Source organism: Enoplosus armatus, chromosome 6, assembly GCF_043641665.1.
Source record: "Enoplosus armatus isolate fEnoArm2 chromosome 6, fEnoArm2.hap1, whole genome shotgun sequence".
Classification (NCBI taxonomy): Eukaryota; Metazoa; Chordata; class Actinopteri; order Centrarchiformes; family Enoplosidae; genus Enoplosus; species Enoplosus armatus.
The window spans coordinates 1,442,649-1,461,740 of NC_092185.1; the positions used below are offsets into that span (position 1 = coordinate 1,442,649).

Here is a 19,092-nt window from a genome sequence, read left to right on the forward strand (position 1 = left end):
ACTCCCACGTGTACCTAAAGACAAACATCAGCACTCTGCTGCGTCACACCTGCAGTAAAACACATCTAAAAAGGAAACAGGTGGAAGCAGCGACACAGACCCGGGTCATCGTCTCCTGTGTGAAAGGTTCCCGCCCGGCTGTGTTGAGGGTGAAGCCCGGTGCGAGGCCCGGTGCGAGGCGGTCCCGGCTCCTTCTGGCCTTTCACCAGTGTCTGGACTCTACCAGCTCAGCTCGCAGGCTCAGTCTCTTCAGAGTCTCATATCCCACCACGATGAGCACCGACGTGGGCGTGGAGGAGATGATGCGGGCCGACAGCCCCTTGGTCATCCCCCAGACGCCCTCCTCTGCCAGCAGCTGCTTGAACGTCTCGATAACAGACGATCGTCCCTCCACCTTTAACGAACAAGAGACGGTTAAAGCATCTCTTGTTATCTGCAAATGAATGTTATGGTGAGACTGAAGGTTCAATTTGGACCTTAGAAATAAAATCTCACCAAACATTTTACATGTTATTTTTCTGCAGGAGATTGTGTGATACGATCACAACCTCTAGAACACGTTTAGCCAAAGTGGACATCTACAGTTCATTAACAACCAGGCAACTCCATTACACAGTCAAAAGCTTCACAAATGCTACTGAATGGACCTCGTGGTGTATAGTTTGTCTCCAGGGCGTAGAGGCAAGAGTGATGTGTCAAGAAAGAGAAACAAATAAAACCAGAAGAGTCTAGAAAACATGTCACACACACACACACACACACACACACACACACACACACACACACACACACACACACACACACACACACACACACACACACACACACACACACACACACACACACACACACACACACACACACACACACACACACACACACACACACAGTTGAGAAACTGTTGAGTAATGTCAGGAACTACAGCAAGTGTAGCTGCAGAGAAAAGGAGCTGACTGCAGCTGCATTGTGTTGAGAGTTGCCAACTCAACACTGAAACTCTGGAGAAAGGTGACATTTATTTAATGGTTCTGTAGATTTACAAACAAACTGATGATCTCTACACCAACCAAGTGCTGCCTTTTACATAATTCTAGTATTGTAGTGGGTAGAAGTAGTGTGAATGCTGAAAATAAGAATGCTCCCGCTGGACTTTCTCATCACTTCATATCAAACATGTATGTGTGATCCACTATATTGTCCTTTTATCACTGTTATATTACTGTTATATCACTGCTCAGTCATCACTTCACTGTAACTGTTGATTCGGCCTATAAAGTGGATCAAAGTGGTCTTTTTAAATCACAAAGTCATGCTGTCCACTGCAGAGCAAAGTAATAAAGTCTTTTCCATCATTCCAAGAATAAAAAATAAATAATATATAGAATAAAACCCTAATCACACTCTCATACCTCCTCACTGCCTTAAATGTAAACACAAATGAAATCTCAGCTTTTATGAACTGCGCAGCTTTCAGTGCTTACCTGCACTCTTGCTCGAACAACATCCATGGGGTTGGTGATGGTGGAGGCGGTTGCTGCTGCCATTGGTCCTGCCAAAGCCTGCAGAATCAGATGGGGGCACTCGCTTGGTGCCAACAAGGACAGCTGCTCTGGGAACACAAAGGATATAAAAGCAGCGTAAGACTAATATATTCAATTTAAGAGCACTACAAATTTAAGTGATCATGTCTCCAAAAGCTGTAACTTGAATTATAGTAGAAAAACTCTCACAGGCATTCAAGTCACTGACCTCTTGAATTTGACATTACGTTACATTACATGTGGTGCAGTTTTCTGTTAGGCCAATTAAAGTGTGGAACAAGATTTTAGTCTATTAACTACCAGGGTGTTGACTTACCTGCATAAAAATGATAAAAAGGCCACCAGAGTGCACTGTTTGGGATATACGTGAGCAGCGATGCCACGTAGCCCCTGTAAAACCCCCTGAAGCCGTCAGCTGCAAATATCTGCACCGTAATGTCACGGGTTTGCCCAAACGTAGGTCTGCGCTTAGTTGCTGCGAGCATCATTTTGGGTTTGGGCTTGAAGCGAGTCAGGTGTTCCCCCTGTCCTTGCATCATCAGGTGCTGAGACACCACGTCTATGGGCACAGTGATGGTCTGGGCCACCAGGGATGCCGCCCCTCCTGCCACCACCGACTTCACCGTGTTGCTGGGCGAGTACTGGGACACATACTTGCGCACCAGTTCATATGTGGTGATATAAGCCTGTCCTGAGACCAGGGTGAACGTATTGACCATAAAGCCACGGTAGAGGCCTTGCACACCCTCCGCTCGCAGGATCTTGCAGAAAGCATCCAAGGTGCCGGAGTAGAGGGCCTTCCCCTTCTGCACCTGGAGCCGAGTGCGGATGAGGCTGGCCGGGTAGACGGTGGCCCTGGTGGTCAGGGTCATGAACACGCCCAGGGAGTAGAACTTCCTCTTGTCCAGGTCCTCCCATTCGATGATTTGGATCGCACCTTTCTGCTGCATGGTGCCGGCTAGGGCAGCGCTGCACCCCTAAAGCCACGTATCTGCGGTCATCAGCCCTCCAGCTGCCATCACACCTGTAACCAACAACATTCAGCTTTAGAAAAGCTCTGAGATCAGATGTAAGAACCTGCTGTGTTCACCCAAATATTCATTCATTCATTCAGAATGTGGACTGTCTGGTCCCAGGATGACTGTTGAGAGGCATTACAACACCAGATAACACACAAAAACCTACATATCAACTATATAATAATAATAATAATAACAATAATAATAAAACTACAGGGCCGCATCGTAGTGTATCAATACAAGACTCTCAAAGATATTAAATAAACGGTGACATAAAAACACAGAAATGCAGCAAATATTCGCATTTGGAAAGCTGGAAAGCTGAAAGAGTTTTTGGCCATATTTTCTGGAAAAATGACATTATTATTAAAAAACAATGAATCAACTAGTTGTTTCAGTGCTATGCTGAGTCAAACAACGGACCTGGATCTGGGATGAGCTCCTGTTTTTGTCACCATATTGTTGTTGTTTCATTATTTATGTTACTTTTTTTTTCTTATCATATGCAGACTTGCGAAGAGTCCTCAATAAGTTTCAACACTGTTACATATTGAACCTGAGTTTTGTGAATCAGTACAGGATCATTTCTCTCGCCTCCTCTTTGCAATCCTGAACTGATTTGCAGGGTTAAGACAGTGTGACCTTGTCGTGTTCACGTATTATACAAAAGCATAAAAGAGGGTATTTTAAATCAGGAACTCGTCAACACCTGAGAACACCGATGTGGCACTGTCTGAATTCTCAGTTCATAAAAGCATTCCATAAACCTCTGCAACAGGAATGCTGCGTTAGAAACGGGGAGTTATTACACAGCTTTTGTAAGAACAGTTTAAACAGGTACAAGTCCCATCCGGACAGACCTGACAGACTCGTCACAGCTGAGAGGGGAGGGGTTAGGGTCTCTCTGTTATCAGCTAAACACACCAGACACACAGAAGAATGCAGACGCTTGTGCCGCTGGCTGTATTAACCGGAATCAGAAATACTTTATTGATCCCTGGGGGGAAATTATACAGCACCGGTGCTCCCACTCAAGAGTAGAAAGTAGCATAAATTTAGAAATAAAAGTATGTACAAAATATAAAAATAATACATAGAAAATAAAAATATGCACATTTACAATATTTAAGTGAAAATAAAAGAAAAAACTATATATACAAGAGCAATGTGTATGACTATATATGGATTGTACTGACACCTAAAGAATAAATAATAATGAGGTAGTCTGTGTAGGAGCAGGTCCAGATTTCCAGTCTGACCCTCAGAGGAGGAGCTGAACAGTCTGATGGCCACAGGCAGGAATGATTTCCTGCGGCGCTCTGTGGAACATTTGGGAGGAACGAGTCTCCCACTGACGCTCCTACACACATGCTACATTACAGATTTACTATCGAATTTATAGGCTAACGTTAGCATGCTAATGAAGTGTACAGTAACGTTACAAGGCGGGACAACTTCGGCGCAGCTGCTGTTCAAAGCAGCGAAGGCCAGTTTGATCAACAACAAGACAAAAACCTGCTGTGTTTCTCCACACCTTTACCTGCACGTTAGCAGCCAGCCACCGTTTCATTACACCGCCCCGTGAGAGCTTCACGTTTACCCCCACACTGACTGGGGAAGGAAAGGGGAAGCACGTGCAATGTCACAGTGTGCTAGCTACCTAGCCAACAACACGAGTGATACTGTGTAAAAGAAAAACCGACACACACACCAGAGATTTAACGTAAACACGCCGATTAAACGTACCTGTTCGGAGGTCATGTAGCTCGTGTTCACCTTCCGCCTCCACGGTCACTGCTGCGAAACCGAGCTGCTTTGTTGAACTCATACGGGTCATGTCTTCCGTCCATTACAGCTCCGAACAAACATTGTCAAAGGTGAAAGGTCATCAGCTAACGTTACTAACGTTGCAGCGTAACGTTGCTGTTATCACAAACGCTTCCTAGATAAAACTGTGGTGTGGAACTAGTTCTGTCCTCTTCCAGCGAACCCCTGCAACGGTTGTGTTTATTTAGCTAACAAGAGGTTTGTTAAGCTAATTTGATGATGATGCATTCAGGGCCCCGACGCAAACATAGGAATTGTGATGAACGTGGGTTGATATCTGGAACAGTGGACTAAGAAGTGCTCAGATCACTTACTTAAGTAAAAGCATTAAACATTAATCTTAACAAATGTATGTACACGGTTGGATAGTTTATTCTATAACCGTGCATCATATTTTAGAAACTCATCATAGATTTTTCTGTTAAATCTTAATCTGCAAAGTAACAGTTCTGCTACTGACATCAGTCAAATAAATGTAGTTGAGTAACAAGTACAATATATCCCTATGAATTGTCGTGGAGTAAAAGGATCAAGTAGCATAAAGTGGACGTACTCAAGTAGAGTAGGATTACTGCCTCAAAAGTGTATTGATGTACAGTACTTGAGTAAATGTACTTAGTTACAGTCCACCACTGATATCTGGATTGTAACTTTTGCTCCATAAGTTACATGAACTACAATTTTGATGGGCACACTACAGTTTTTATCTCTGACCAAATGCGTTTGAATGCGGAACAAATCGTAGTAACGACTTTCAGTCAGGTGGAAGTCGGAGGTGCCCTGAAGGCAGCGCGGGCACATAAAAGAGTCATAGCTGTACTGTCACGTGGGACATTTAAAGTCAGAGTCAGGAACATGTACTGTCATGTTCACGGCTGAATTCATGTGTTTACAAACTATGGCTGACATTTTGAATATGAATTCCTATAATTGACAGTATGGCTTGTTTTGTTGAGGGACCAACATCACCCCATTATTTTATTTTTATTTCATAAGTATGTCACAATCATCATTTATTTTTGAAATGTTCTTTCTTGTTTATCTTATTTATTTTGCTGGAGGCTATAAACCCAATTGACTAATTTTCTCTCTTGTTGAACATAAGGTTTAAAGTGTGAACTAACGTGAAGGATGCGTTCAGTTTTATTGGTACAAATAGACTGACTCCAAATCTAACTTTGGACACTTTTGTTTTGTATATGGCACCAAAGTTAGATATGTTGAAAAAGAAGAAGGCTGTGCAGCTGTTTGTATGTGCTCATGACAGCTGTATGATGTGCTGTTTAAAAGTGTTTTTATTTTGATTTCGTCAGGAATGGAGAGTGGGCGTGGCTGTAGAGCTCTGTGTTCTGATTGGTCGTCTCGGTGTTGCCAGTTCAGTCGTGAGAACGGGTCGTGTTGATTTCAGAAGTCATCATGGCGCTCACTTCCCCAGTCAAAGGTAAAGAGGTGTCTTCTGCTAACCTTAGCTAGCAAGCCGTCATCCGATCAGCCTTTTACCCGTAAAGACAGGACTCGATTAAAAAGACACCCTTCCCCTGAAAATGGCTGCCGTTTGCTTTTAGTTAACATTACATAAAAGGTACCGGCGCAAACTGCTGGAGACATAAAAGCTAACACTAGCTAGCTTGGCAATGTTTGCTTTACAACTAAGGAAGAGCCGCTAAGTTAAATCAGCTAATGCTGCAAGCTAGAGGTGTCTTTGCTCTTCTCCAAATGTCACAGCTTTAGCGTAACGTTACTCTCCAGCTAAGCCTAAACAGTGTGCTAATTTCCTCGCTTTTTCTTATCTCCTCAAGACGTTCAGCCAGTAGCACGATAAGTAGTTAGTTAGCGAGAGTGCGCTTGACGATAAGGACCAGTGTTAGCTACGTGAACCTTAGCTAGCTTTGTAGATGTCTTCCGTACCCTGTCACCGGGACAGGGGTGATGTATGAGGATGTTGGCAGACAGTATGATCATCACCACTTATAATATCGTCAGCGCGTCTTTGCAATATGTGATTTTACGGTTGAATAAATTCAAATGTACAACAAGACAAGGGTTGCTTTTTCTTTCAACACCTAATGGATCTGTTGAAAGTGGGATTATAGGCCACCGTGACAATGACATTTTCTGATAGTGTAGCATTGAGTCAGTTATTTAATATTTAAAGCTGTCTAACATTAATAGGGGATTTTCAAGCCTGTGTCATCAGTGAAAACCCCATAAGGATTCATCTCCAGAGATCTCACCAGTGATCAGCCAGTGCTTTTCTTGTGTACTGTTTCAAATAGTATATGTGGTACTACATGTTTCCCATCCTGCCTGTTTTGCATTCGGTTCTGGCTTTTAGTTTTTGCATACAGTTATATTTAAAAGAGGTGAGCACAGCACCCTAGCTGACGGAAGCTAGGGGGAGTGATCTGCAAGCTTGTGAATTATCTGACCAAAAGAGGCCAAATGTTAAATGTGATGTTACTGTATCACTTGACAAGGTTGAGGGCACAAACATTTTTGCTTTGGATGTTCAAATTATTCTGCCATATGAATCTAACATACGTTTTTAATCTGATCCCCTTACACACATTTCACTACTAAATATGTTGCAGTGGAGTCTGGAGCACAAACACTGTTCTCATGTCGGTGTTTGACTGTGATAAAAGCTTTGTTTCAAAACTGGTTCATGTCTGTTTAGGTAAACTGAGCTAAATTACACATTTTGTTTATTTGCCTTCTTCTTCAGCAGCAGTGCCCCACCACTAGTGAACGTGTTTAGAGGAAATACTGCAGATGAAGAAGATATGAAAACCCCAGTGTGTCATTCACATTGCTTTGTTATCAGATTTGTAGGATTTAGACTAAACCAGTTCTGTGAGGGCCTTTGACTTTCAGCCAAAGTAGTAAGTAAGTGAGTAAATACATATTTAGGATGTGGGAAACCAGAACTACAGTGCAGGCATTAAAAAAGACTATGTATATATATATATATATATATATAAAATACATTTAGTGTCTTCAATGCAGTTTCAGTTTCATAATGATCACAAAATTGTTGCTTTCAAAGGGTTAGGAATAAAACTAGTAACCCGAGAGCCACAGTTACGATATGATGTCCTGTTGTTAGACCTCTGAGTAGAGCTGTGCCAAGACTAAGAAAAGATGACTCTGTCTAGAGGAGCTCAGCACTTACTTAGCTTAGTTTTTTTACACCAGGTTTTAAAGGAGCATTTCTAGGTTGATTGAGTTAACTTTGTCCTTTGGTCCAAATCTACTGTCTGTCTACTGTCATGAAGTATCTGATACATAAGTCTCATAACCAAACACGTTTTACAGCCAGAAATGTTTTGCAGGGCTGCAGCAATCTTTGTTTTAAAGCCTTTTTGTTTGAGGTAACCGCATCCTACATGAGTTCACTTTATTATCGGTAAAGGCCACAAAGGAAGAAATGAGACCAGAAAGATGTTTTTCATTTCTCTTTTCTCTGCTTTTATGTTCTGTTCCAAAATACACTGTCAGTCATTTCACCATTACATTATCCAAGAAGCTTATTTACAGTACAGTCTAAGTTAAACAACATGGTGTGTAATAAGCCAATCATATGGATGCACTATGCGGCTCCTGACAGTTTTTTTTAAAGAGATTTCTTCAGTCTTGTCCTGAACTGCCTTGTTTTGAGGAGATCCCCACGGGGTATATGTTGTTAGTAAGGTAGTTGACTAAGCTTAATGTTTAAGTCTCACAGAGTAAACCTGGCCATCCTGCAGACATGACAGACATGCCGAGGCAAAAAACAACACATTTTGATCACATCGGGACTTTTCCTGGGCTTGCAACACGCAGGCTGGAATTATGGTTGTATTGATAAATGCTTGTTTTCCCTCTGCAGAGCATCCATATAGCCATCTAATCGACACGCTGAAAGATGGCAGGATCAAGTTCTTCGATCCACAGAAACTAAATGATCCAAGATACGGTGAGTTCAGGCCCTCTGACTAAAAGAAAAAACACAGAGATTTTAAACACATATGTGCTTCTTTTGCAGGTAGCATTTTACTCTGATCTGCATGTAGAAGTAGTTGGACATTGTACCGTAGAAATCCATCAGCCTATTGTGCTATACAGGTCACATAACAAGGGTGTGTTTACCAAGACAACAGTGTAAACATGCATGCATGTGAAAGGTATTAAAGAACGTGTGTAAATATACCTGTAGATGAAAGTTATTCTTGAATTAACCTTTGAGAGTCTGCATTCAACTTAATAAGTTCTCAGTGCACATACAAGGACAGTGAACGGTTATTAAACAGTTACACATTGTTGACTGTGGGAAATGAAACCACCTGTTTTGTTTGCTCTGTGTAGACAAGCTGCCTCTGTCCATCCGTGTCTTACTGGAGGCAGCGATCCGTAACTGCGATGGCTTTTACACAAAAGAGGAAGACGTCCAGAACATTCTGGATTGGCAGCAGCAGCAGAATAAAGCTGAGGTGCCGTTCTCTCCAGCGCGGGTCCTTCTCCAGGACTTCACGTGAGTTTCAGCTGATTCACAAGGAGTTATTGGATCTTGTCTCATCATGATCTTTCTTTGTATTCCCTGATATAAACAAGTTATTCATATTTTATGCTATGATCAAATTAAAATTAACTTTAGAGTTATACAAGTAGAATATTCCTATAAATCCCTGAAGGAAGGTTGGGTTTCATTCTTTTGCTTCTCCTGGTTTCCTTTGACAGCGGTATTCCTGCCATGGTGGACCTGGCAGCCATGAGGGACGCTGTGGCCAAACATGGCGTGGACCCCGGCCTGATCAACCCTAAATGCCCCACAGACCTCATCGTAGACCACTCATTACAGATTGATTATAGCAAATGGTGTGCATTTATAATTTGCATTTATATATCAACAGTGACAGTGAGCTAAAGTGAGAACATCAAGCTAAAAGAGGCACACATGGATCTTTTTATTATTTCATAGAAAGCTGAATTAGTGGAAGTGTAATGTAATATTTCTTACATTTCTTTTTTAATCCACAGTGCCATACAGAATGCTCCAAACCCAGGTGGAGGGGATGGCCCAAACCAGAGCCAGGGTCCTTCCCGTCCCACCCCCTCCAGGCCTCTGTCCAGAGGAGGCTCGCAGTGTGGGGGCCAGCGGGGCTCCTGTAGCAAAGCTGTCTGCAGTGACCCTCCAGCCTCCTCGGGTCGACCTCCAGCCTCTGTCCAGCAGATCGAGAATACACCCCTCCTCTGCCCCTTCCACCTGCAGCCTGTGTCTGAGTGAGTTGATGTGCGACTCCACACAGCAGTGAAACAGTAGTTTGTAACACACAGTATTGCTGACCAAATGATTCAATTATTAGCTGAAATAACATGTAATATCTCCAAACTCTCATTAGAATGTGATGAATCAATGACACACGTCACTGCTTTGTTTCAGCCCCTTAGTGATAATATGTCAGCTCATATGAGCTGCCTGCTCACTGACAGGGTTCCCATTAAGCATGTTCACTGTTAACTTGTTCTTTTTTCTGTAGAACTGAAACAGCTCTGAAGAACCAGGAAATGGAACTGATCAGAAACAAAGAGAGGCTTCAGTTCTTTAAGGTAAATGTGTTTTTATTACGTCGTCTCAGACAATCAAAGGGAGAGAAATGAAAAATATGCTTATTTGCTTCCTTGTTGAGAATTAGACAAGAAGATTGATACTGTTCTCATGTCATTACGTGAAATACAAAGCTACCACCAGCAGTCAGCTAACCTAGCTTAGCATAAAGACTGGAAATAGGGAAATTGTTAGCCTGGTTCTATCCAAAGGTAACTAAATCCAGCTAATTAATACGTTGTGTCTCGTTTGTTTAAAAACCAAAAAAATAAAAACCACAAATCACCATTTTATGGAGTTTATGGGGCTGGTTGCCTGGCAACTGGTCCTGACCAAGAAATAATGCTTAGCAAAGTTAGCAGGCTGCAGGCTATGGCTTCGTGTTATCCATACAGACAGGAGAGTGGTATCAATCTTATGATGTAACTCTCGACAAGAAAGAGAATAAGTGTCAAACTATTCCTTTATGTTGTCCGCAAAAAGTGGAATTTTTGATACAGTATTTAATGCAGTCTTCATATCAAAAGTAATACTTTACGCAGAATGTATTTTGTAATGTCTGTATTTTTTACACTTTTTATAACAGACGGAACTGGTTTGTAGTTTTATTAATCAAATGAAAGGTGTCTGCATCGTGGTTCATGGAAATGTTCTGCAGCTTCCGATGAAAAGAACTTGGTGTGTGTGTTCTCCACTTTAGAGATCAGAACAGTGTTTGTACTTTGAGTGAGACACACAGTTACATCTGTCTCTAACTGTTGTTCTGTCAACCAAACAGTGGTGTTCAAAAGCATTTAAGAATGTGAACGTGGTTCCTCCGGACGTTGGCGCAGTCCACCAGGTGAACCTGGAGTACCTGTCCAGAGTGATCCAGATCAGCGACGATTTCATCTACCCTGACAGTGTGGTGGGAACCGATTCACACACCACCATGATCAATGGCCTGGGCATCCTGGGCTGGGGTAAACCCTTTTTAAACTTTAATTAATCTTACCAGTTGTTGATGTATTTGTTGTAGTCAACAAGACTCAAGTTCCTCAAGAACTGTAATTCACAAACATGTTTGATGGGCTGAGGAGAGGAGGTGAAGTAGTTGCAATGAAAGTTATGTTGATTCACTACAATGCAATCTTTGTTCTTAAAAAATGTCTTCAAGACTTCAATTTCTTTTGTCTATGGCACTTTCCTCCACCAGGTGTTGGGGGAATCGAGTCAGAAGCCGTGATGCTGGGCCAGCCAGTGTCTCTGACCCTTCCTCAGGTGGTGGGCTGTAAACTGGTGGGCTCCATCAACCCTCTGACCACCTCCATAGACATCGTCCTCGGCATCACAAAGGTAGCACTGCTCTCCTTCACGTGTTAGTAGGACTTCATGTCCTCACACATGTTTCAGTGAGACACACAAAATGGACGCCTCGCTAGTGGAGGAAACACTCTTTTCTCCGAATACACTGAATCATTTCTATGGTTGTGAAGTTTATCATCAAAAAGAAACTTACCAAGGATGAATGAATCACAGCAAGAGTCAAAACTGAAGCTGTATCATCTATAACTGTATAACTTGATTTTCCAGCACTTGCGACAAGCTGGGATCGCTGGGAGGTTTGTAGAGTTTTTTGGGCCTGGTGTCTCCCAGCTATCAGCTCCTGACCGAACCACCATCGCCAACATGTGCCCGGAGTACAACGCTACTGTCAGCTTCTTCCCCGTCGACCAAGTCACACTCAAGCACTTTAAAAAGACAAGTGAGTCAGCCGAGTAGTGGTACAGTAGTTTATCCTGTTTACTGCTGTGTGTCCGTGTTCAGAAGTACTCTGGTAGACGTCAGCAGATTCTGTCATAGCATTGTTTGGGTTGTTAACTAATGTGTCAGCATTTTCATTCTAGATTTTACCCAGGAAAAACTTGAATTGCTGGAGTCTTACATGAAGGCTGTAAAACTTTTCCGAAGCTATGAAGACCCCTCAGAAGACCCCCAATATTCTGAGGTAATGTGTCAAACCTTGCCGTGATTCCCAGGCCAAAGCTGCAGTGCCTGACTATATATATATATATATATATATATTTAAGATATAAAGTTCAGTTTTTTTGAACATTTTCTGTTTTGCTTGATTAAGAAGAGAAGAGGTGAGGATCAACACCCTGTATGTGTTTTACATTAAACTCTTCTGTGTAATCATGGTAGGAGGTGCCTCGTGACATTGAGGGTGCAGCAGTAGAGAAATAGATGTTAATAAACAATAAAGCGAAAATAAAACCGTTCATCTTTGTGCAGGTGATTGAGATCAACCTGAGCTCCATGGTGCCCTGTGTGAGCGGACCGAAGAGGCCTCAGGACAGAGTGGCAGTCAGCAGCATGAAAGAAGACTTCCAGAGTTGTCTTGATGAGAAGGTAACATACAAAAACACACAATGAAACTTTCTAATTAGTATCTACTTCTTTAGTGTGGCTCAGTCAGATATGTGGGCTGAGGTTCAGGGTTGTTCTGGAGACACATTGTTGACATCTGTTTGTCAGCTGATAGCTGTTGTCCTTGGTTTCCCTGCAGGTTGGCTTCAAAGGCTTCCACATCTTGAAGGAGAAGCAGGACATCCGGGTTCCTTTCCTGCACTGCGGTCAGGAGTATCAGCTGGCGCACGGCTCGGTGGTCATCGCTGCCGTCATCAGCTGCACCAACAACTGCAACCCGTCTGTCATGCTGACTGCAGGTGAATCAGATCTCCTAATGTAATCTGCAGATGAGTCAGCGTATCGGCTGTTGTTCAGTTCTACATTGATCGTCATCGTCATTGTGTTGTTCCACATTTTAAACTCACTTCTCTGTGTGTTTTCTTACTACAGGCACTTTGCATAACACAGCTGTTTCTCTGATTGACAGGTCTGCTGGCCAAAAAGGCTGTGGAGGCGGGGCTTGTTGTCAAGCCTTATATTCGGACCAGTCTGGCTCCTGGAAGTGGCATGGTCACTCACTACCTCAATACCAGTGGAGTCCTGCCTTACTTTAGCCAGCTGGGGTAAGCATGTGTGCACAGTGACAACACACACACACACACACACACACGCACGCTTGACTAAAGCAGCTCACTGTAGCTCTAACATTGCTCACCTTTGGTTTTGAAGGAGTTAACATGATCATATGGAGGACGTCGTTAGTGTTGCTGCTGAATTGTACTGTGTTATACTGACAGTATACATCAACGAGGGCAGGTTAAACAACAGAAACACAGTACAATGCAATACAGTTCAACAGCATCACAAGCTGCAGCCTCCAAACTGACCATAAAGTTGAATCAACTTCTCTCTAAAGATGTGAACATTATAACCTTGTTGATTCACAGCAGGACGGTTGTAGACTGTTAGTTTTCGAGGTGTACCTAATAAACTGGCAGCGGGGCTGTCTACAGTAGGTGCTTGTAGCTCTCTCTGTTCCTCTGGATTGTGTTATACCGGATATCAAACTAGTTTATGTGATGCCACCTGTGTCAAGTTATTGATATACAAATCTCCTCGTAGTAAAGTAAGTTTGAGCTGATGAAGAGCTGCTGCAGCCGGCTGCTAAATCTCAGAAATACTTTCATGAGAAGAAAGTTCTTTGTGGTAATAACGTGTACGGAGCTGCAAATTCAGACCTTTGTGTTTTATTTGAATGACAGCGATCAAGGACTAACCTGTGACAGGTTAAAGGTGGATGAACATGTATTAATCATCCTGTGTCATAATTAGTGATGGTTTGTGAAAGTGGTGACACCAGAGAATCCAGATGATTGACTTCCTTCACACCACAGGTTTGAGGTGATCGGTTACGGCTGTGCCACCTGTGTCGGGAACACGGCTCCGTTACCAGAAGCTGTCGTGGATGCAATCAAACAGGTGAGATCTCCATAAAACCAGATCAAACTGTTTCTGTACAACCTCCTCGTGTCCCAACAATCAGATCTCGACGACCCGCTGTGTTTCAGGGGGACGTGGTGGCCTGCGGTGTGTTATCTGGCAACCGGCACTTTGAAGGCCGCCTGTGTGACTGCGTGCGTGCCAACTACCTGGCCTCCCCTCCCCTGGTGGTGGCTTACGCTCTTGCGGGCACTGTGGGAATCGACTTTGAGAAAGAGCCTCTGGGTGAGGAAGGCACACGTCAGGAGCTCCTCTGAAACCTGAGCTTCATTCAGGGATTCAGGGATTTGGCTGATTACAACATTTAGTGATTCTGACTGTGTTTTCTTATTGATGCTCTTTTCGTGGCGCTAACGTTGAGCGTCCTGATGTTGGTGCAGGTGTGACTTCAGAGGGGAAGGAGGTGTACCTCTGCGACATCTGGCCGTCCAGGGAGGAGGTCCAACAGACCGAAGAGGACACAGTCATCTCTTCTATTTTTAAGGATCTCAGGGGAAGGATGGATGTGAGGGCACAGCCTTTCCTTCGTTCATGTATATGTCTGTTTCTCTTCAGTGAAGTGACGATTATAGAAATGTTGTCTCCCATTGTGCTCTCTCTCCAGCAAGGAAACACATTTTGGAACAACATTGAATGTCCAGATTCGGTGGTTTTCCCCTGGGATCACAAGTCCACATATATCCGCTCCCCGTCTTTCTTCAGCAAGCTGGTAAGTCTTCCCTCCTTCGTGTGGTAATCGTTATTTTGCTGTGATTTCACATATTGAAGTAAGTACAAAACTAAAAACACAATAAGTGCCTGCTCTGCCTCTGCTTGTCTCCCGTCTCAGAGTAAAGAGGTGCCCCCTCCGCAATCGATAGAGAACGCTCACGTGTTGCTGTTCCTCGGCAACAAAGTGACCACGGACCACATCTCCCCCGCCGGCAGCATCGCCAGAGTCAGCGCCGCCGCCAAGTACCTGCTGAGCAAACGGTCAGTTTCCTGTCAGACAGCAGGAAGTCCAGATTTACTAACTTCACTACTTACTTATTTTATTTCACTTATTTAGGCTGTTATCAAGCTACAGCAGGTCCTACTAGTTGGAATAATAAAGATTATTATTTATTTAAACATTTGTGGAAAGGTTGGCAAAGATAATGCCAATCCAAATTCTGCCTCAGAATATGAGCAAACAGTTTTTCTGCAGAGATCCATGTACAAACAACGATAACGAATGAATTTAGTCAAAATTGTGAGGAAAGGTATTGAAGATGAAAACTGAAGTTATGGAGGAATGTACAGTCTGCTGAAATGTGTTGACGTCTCACGCTGTGTCCCTCAGCCTGACACCGCGGGAGTTTAACTCGTACGGCGCTCGCAGAGGGAACGACGCAGTGATGACCAGAGGCACGTTCGCCAGCATCAAGCTCCAAAATCGATTCATCGGCAAACCAGGCCCTAAGACTTCGCACATTCCTTCAGGCCAGACAGTGAGTGTTATTAAGAGCAGTAACCAGACCGGCAGTAGGTTTATCTGTGTAGTAGTTTGTAGCGCAAGCTGCCTGTTCATCAGCTTCTGCAGGTTCAGACCAGACCTGCTGCTAATAACATGTCCTAATATGTCCTCAGCTGGACGTCTTCGAGGCAGCTGAACGCTATCAGAGAGACGGCATTCCCCTCATCATCCTGGCAGGCAAAGACTACGGCTCTGGAAACTCCAGGGACTGGGTAGCCAAAGGACCATACTTGCTGGTAAACTGCATCATACACGCTCCACAAGACCCCGACTTCTTAAACAAAATGATTACGATGTCCTTTAAATCTTACAAGGGAGTATTAACTAATCTGCCAGTCAACTTGACCTCTTTTTTCATAAAGTCATCAGAGAATATGGGAATATGATTACTTTTTTACTAAGTGCAGAGTATATAGCATTTCCAAATTACACTTTAAACTGCAGCACAGCAATGATTAACAGGCCTGGCTTGTGGTTTCTGCCTCTCGCCTGCTCCTCTGCGGTCCACAGGGGGTCCGTGCGGTCATCGCTGAGAGCTTTGAGAAGCTGCACAAGAACCAGCTGGTGGGAATGGGCATCATGCCGCTCCAGTTCCTGCCCGGCCAGAACGCAGACTCTCTGGAGCTCAGCGGGAAGGAGAGGTTCACCATCACCCCACCAGACAGCCTGAGTCCGAGGCAGCAGCTCGCTGTCCAGGTAGGAAACAGGAAGTCGACCCTGAGCTGTGATAACTGTCGCACACAGCTGAGATTCAAACTGTCAGAAACTTTGCTCGTTTTGTTTTGAATGTTTGTCCATCAGAATCATACTGAGAGGACTATGACGGTGAAATGAAATGGATTGATGTTGTTCTTTGTGGAGAAACTATGTTTAGGCCACAGCCTTGACATATTATTGCCCGTCACCACGTTTGGTCTTTTATAACTAAGCTTGGATTTGGTTATTTCATAGTTAATATCACAACAGTATGTAAGATTTTATTACTGTAAAATCAATCCAGTGCGCTTGCATGTTAATGAACGGTGGTGTTTCTGTGTTCTCTTGCAGACTAGTCAAGGAAAGTCCTTCTTCGTCACCGCGCTGTTTGACACTGAGATGGACATTATCTTTTTCCGACACGGAGGGCTCCTTCGATACGTAGCTCGGACTTTGCTCTGAAACGGCCTGCGGCCGGTCCCGAGCCCACTGAATGTGCCCTCCGTTCGCGAACGGCAGCCATGAACCTCGTCACTTCACCAGTTTGTCAAAAACAGCTCATCGGAGCAACATGAAGGCCGACGAATCGTCTGTTTGAGCGAGATGAACGTCTCCAGACTTTTGGGAGTCGTGAGACGTCAGTTTTCAGACCTGTACCCGAGCTGCTTCTCCATCACTACACATGGCTGTTTCTGCATTTGCATCAGCAGCGTTTCTCCTAACAAGACGCAAGTTGTGACATTCAGTTTGCAGTTGAGTACTGAGGGGACATTTCTTTCATCATGGAGTCAAGAAGAAAATGAATCCTGTCTGCTTCCGTTGTCATTTAACAAAAAAAAGAAACAGTCCTGCCTCCAGAGGCTGACATGGTGCTAGGTACTACGGCATGAATACAGTTTTTTAGGGTCAGTAAAGCTTGTTTTTCCCAACATCCACGTAAAGTCAAATTTTGTGAATTTCGCAGATTTGCAGAATTGATGTCAGTTGCCCATATTTCTTATTGGGGCCAAACAAACTTATGTAAATTAAAGTTCTGTTGATATTTCTTTAATCAGATTGCCTTTTGCAAAAAGTACAATTGCCTCCTTATACATTTTTATTATGTGGAAAATGTGAAATCCCTGTTTTTGCTGTTGCTTGTATCACTAAGCTCCTACATAAAGATGTCTCCTACAACAACCAACAGTCTTCTGCATCACATTAAAGGTCAATTATAAAACGTTTTCCAACCTGAAGAATCCGTTAGTACCAATCTTATTTCAAACACATTTGGTGTTTGTACCCAAAGTTGAACTATTATCAAAGTGCAACATTATAGGTTTAACGTTTTAGTCAACATAACTGGTGCTGAATCTCTGAAACAAACTGTCAGTGGTCGACTTGCATTGTGGGTAATGTAGGTGCCATGTTTTGACAAGGAGGAAGAATGCGTGGAATAAAATAATCTGTAGCTCTGTTGCATCAGTTTTCATTGTCCGACTGTTAGAGGAGTACAATGCTAAACTGGTGGAGTACTCTTTTAAAGCAAGCGTCAGTTCAGTTACAGTTACAGGACAAAGGTAAATGTTAAAATATAATATAACTAACACAACTAAACACAACTAAAGAAGGTTCAAAGTCAGCAAACTGACTCAGCTATGTCAACACAGCAACATAGCTACATTTTAAGGTCGCTAACATTAGCTACATGTCAAAGTATGACAGAATGGTGCATTTTGTTGCTAATTAACTCGTCATTTGTAAGAGGAAGAACGTGTTATTTCAATATGAAAGCAGTAGTTCAATAACTCGTCCTCTGGCGGTGAGTTAACTTGATTAGATGAGAAGATCAGCGCCTCTCAAAGGGAAGGGAAGCACCTCTGACCTCACTAATGAACACGTCATATCTTGTTTAATTAGTGATCTTCAGAGGTGCTGGCAGGCAGATTTTGTTTTCTTTGCTCCGAGGCAGGCTAGCAGTTTCCCCTTGTTTCCAGTCTTTATGCTAAGCTAAGCTAACTGTCTGCTAAGTGGCATCCATCTTCTCCTCTAACTCTCAAGAAAGCGAATAACTATTTCCCAAAAATGTCAGACTTTTTCTCTGCATGGTCTCACTTAAACCACTGGGCCAGTTTTCTGACTCCTGGTCTCGTTTATTAGTTTCTTTATTATAAAGTCAGGCAACTTAGACTATAAAAACGTATGTATGATGAAAAGAAAATATAAGGAACATTTGTCTGATACTTTGCAACAGGAAATAGTTTATTCAGAACTTCATACAAATAGCTAGTTTTACACAAATGTCCTGCAGGTATAACATTCACTCTTAATCTTAGTTCATTCTTCTGTGATGTTTTTTATGCAATGAATATAATGAAATATACATTACAATATTTAAAAAGAAGTAGGCTGCTTTTCCCCCTTTTTATGAGGGTGGGGGGCGGCGGGGGTCGTCAGTGTATATACAGTATATATATATGGTAAAAGGGTCCCTTAAGAAAAAGGTGGGGAACCACTGATATAGAGGATGTTGTCACTAACTATTGGAATCACACAGCTCTCGACGGTGTTGCTGTAAATAATGTGAGGCCAAGTGGAGAAACACGACACTGAAGCCTGAAGTTCTTAATGAAATTTCCAAGTGTAAACAGTGCAACTTTTATTGATTTGTTTTAAAAGAAGTTTCTATGACACAGTGCACGTTGCTGACATCGCTCTGCACATTGACAAGTGATGACGTACAGTATGAGGCCGCACAACAACCACTTCTATGAGTTCTAACAACAGTGGAAAACAAGCCAGCGTCTAATTGTCCAAAAATAAAAAATAGAAACGGTGCAAAGAAAAGTCTGCGAGTGAAGACAGATGATACAGTGCAGCTCGTCACTGCACGGCTTCAGTTTAAGGGTGCTGTGAAATTAAAGCTGTAATCAGGAGGTGGCAGCAGTTCGTCACTGTGTGATGTTAAAACTGCAGGTTCACCGTGACATCAGTACAGTTAGTATTTGACATTACGCTCATGTCTACGAGGCAGCATCAACAAGCCCAGTCAGGTTTAAA

The 19,092-nt window shown here is 43.0% G+C and overlaps 2 protein-coding genes across 3 annotated transcripts; one reads left to right on the forward strand and one right to left on the reverse strand.

The window, feature by feature from the left end:
* On the reverse strand, nt 1-4,419 carry slc25a44a (solute carrier family 25 member 44a). Its single transcript, XM_070907616.1, has 4 exons — nt 4,307-4,419; nt 1,858-2,565; nt 1,482-1,609; nt 1-394 (listed from the first exon to the last, which is right to left on the reverse strand). The coding sequence occupies exons 2-4, from the start codon at nt 2,489-2,491 to the stop codon at nt 203-205; spliced, it is 954 nt and encodes a 317-aa protein (XP_070763717.1). The 5' UTR covers nt 2,492-2,565; nt 4,307-4,419; the 3' UTR covers nt 1-202.
* A 1,384-nt stretch (nt 4,420-5,803) lies between these two features.
* On the forward strand, nt 5,804-17,236 carry ireb2 (iron-responsive element binding protein 2). Of its 2 annotated transcripts, none has more exons than XM_070908021.1 (22): nt 5,804-5,836; nt 8,258-8,342; nt 8,732-8,897; nt 9,104-9,241; nt 9,404-9,646; nt 9,904-9,973; nt 10,750-10,933; nt 11,167-11,306; nt 11,544-11,715; nt 11,858-11,958; nt 12,246-12,362; nt 12,520-12,679; nt 12,850-12,985; nt 13,757-13,841; nt 13,931-14,087; nt 14,243-14,367; nt 14,467-14,571; nt 14,692-14,834; nt 15,184-15,331; nt 15,471-15,593; nt 15,868-16,053; nt 16,405-17,236. In XM_070908021.1, exons 1-22 carry the CDS (start codon nt 5,804-5,806, stop codon nt 16,513-16,515), a joined length of 2,928 nt encoding a protein of 975 aa, XP_070764122.1. In that variant the 3' UTR covers nt 16,516-17,236. The 2 variants fall into 2 exon arrangements, with proteins under 2 accessions (XP_070764122.1, XP_070764121.1); XM_070908020.1 differs by having other exon boundaries at nt 5,804-5,828; nt 8,256-8,342.
* The last annotated feature ends 1,856 nt before the right edge of the window (nt 17,237-19,092 follow it).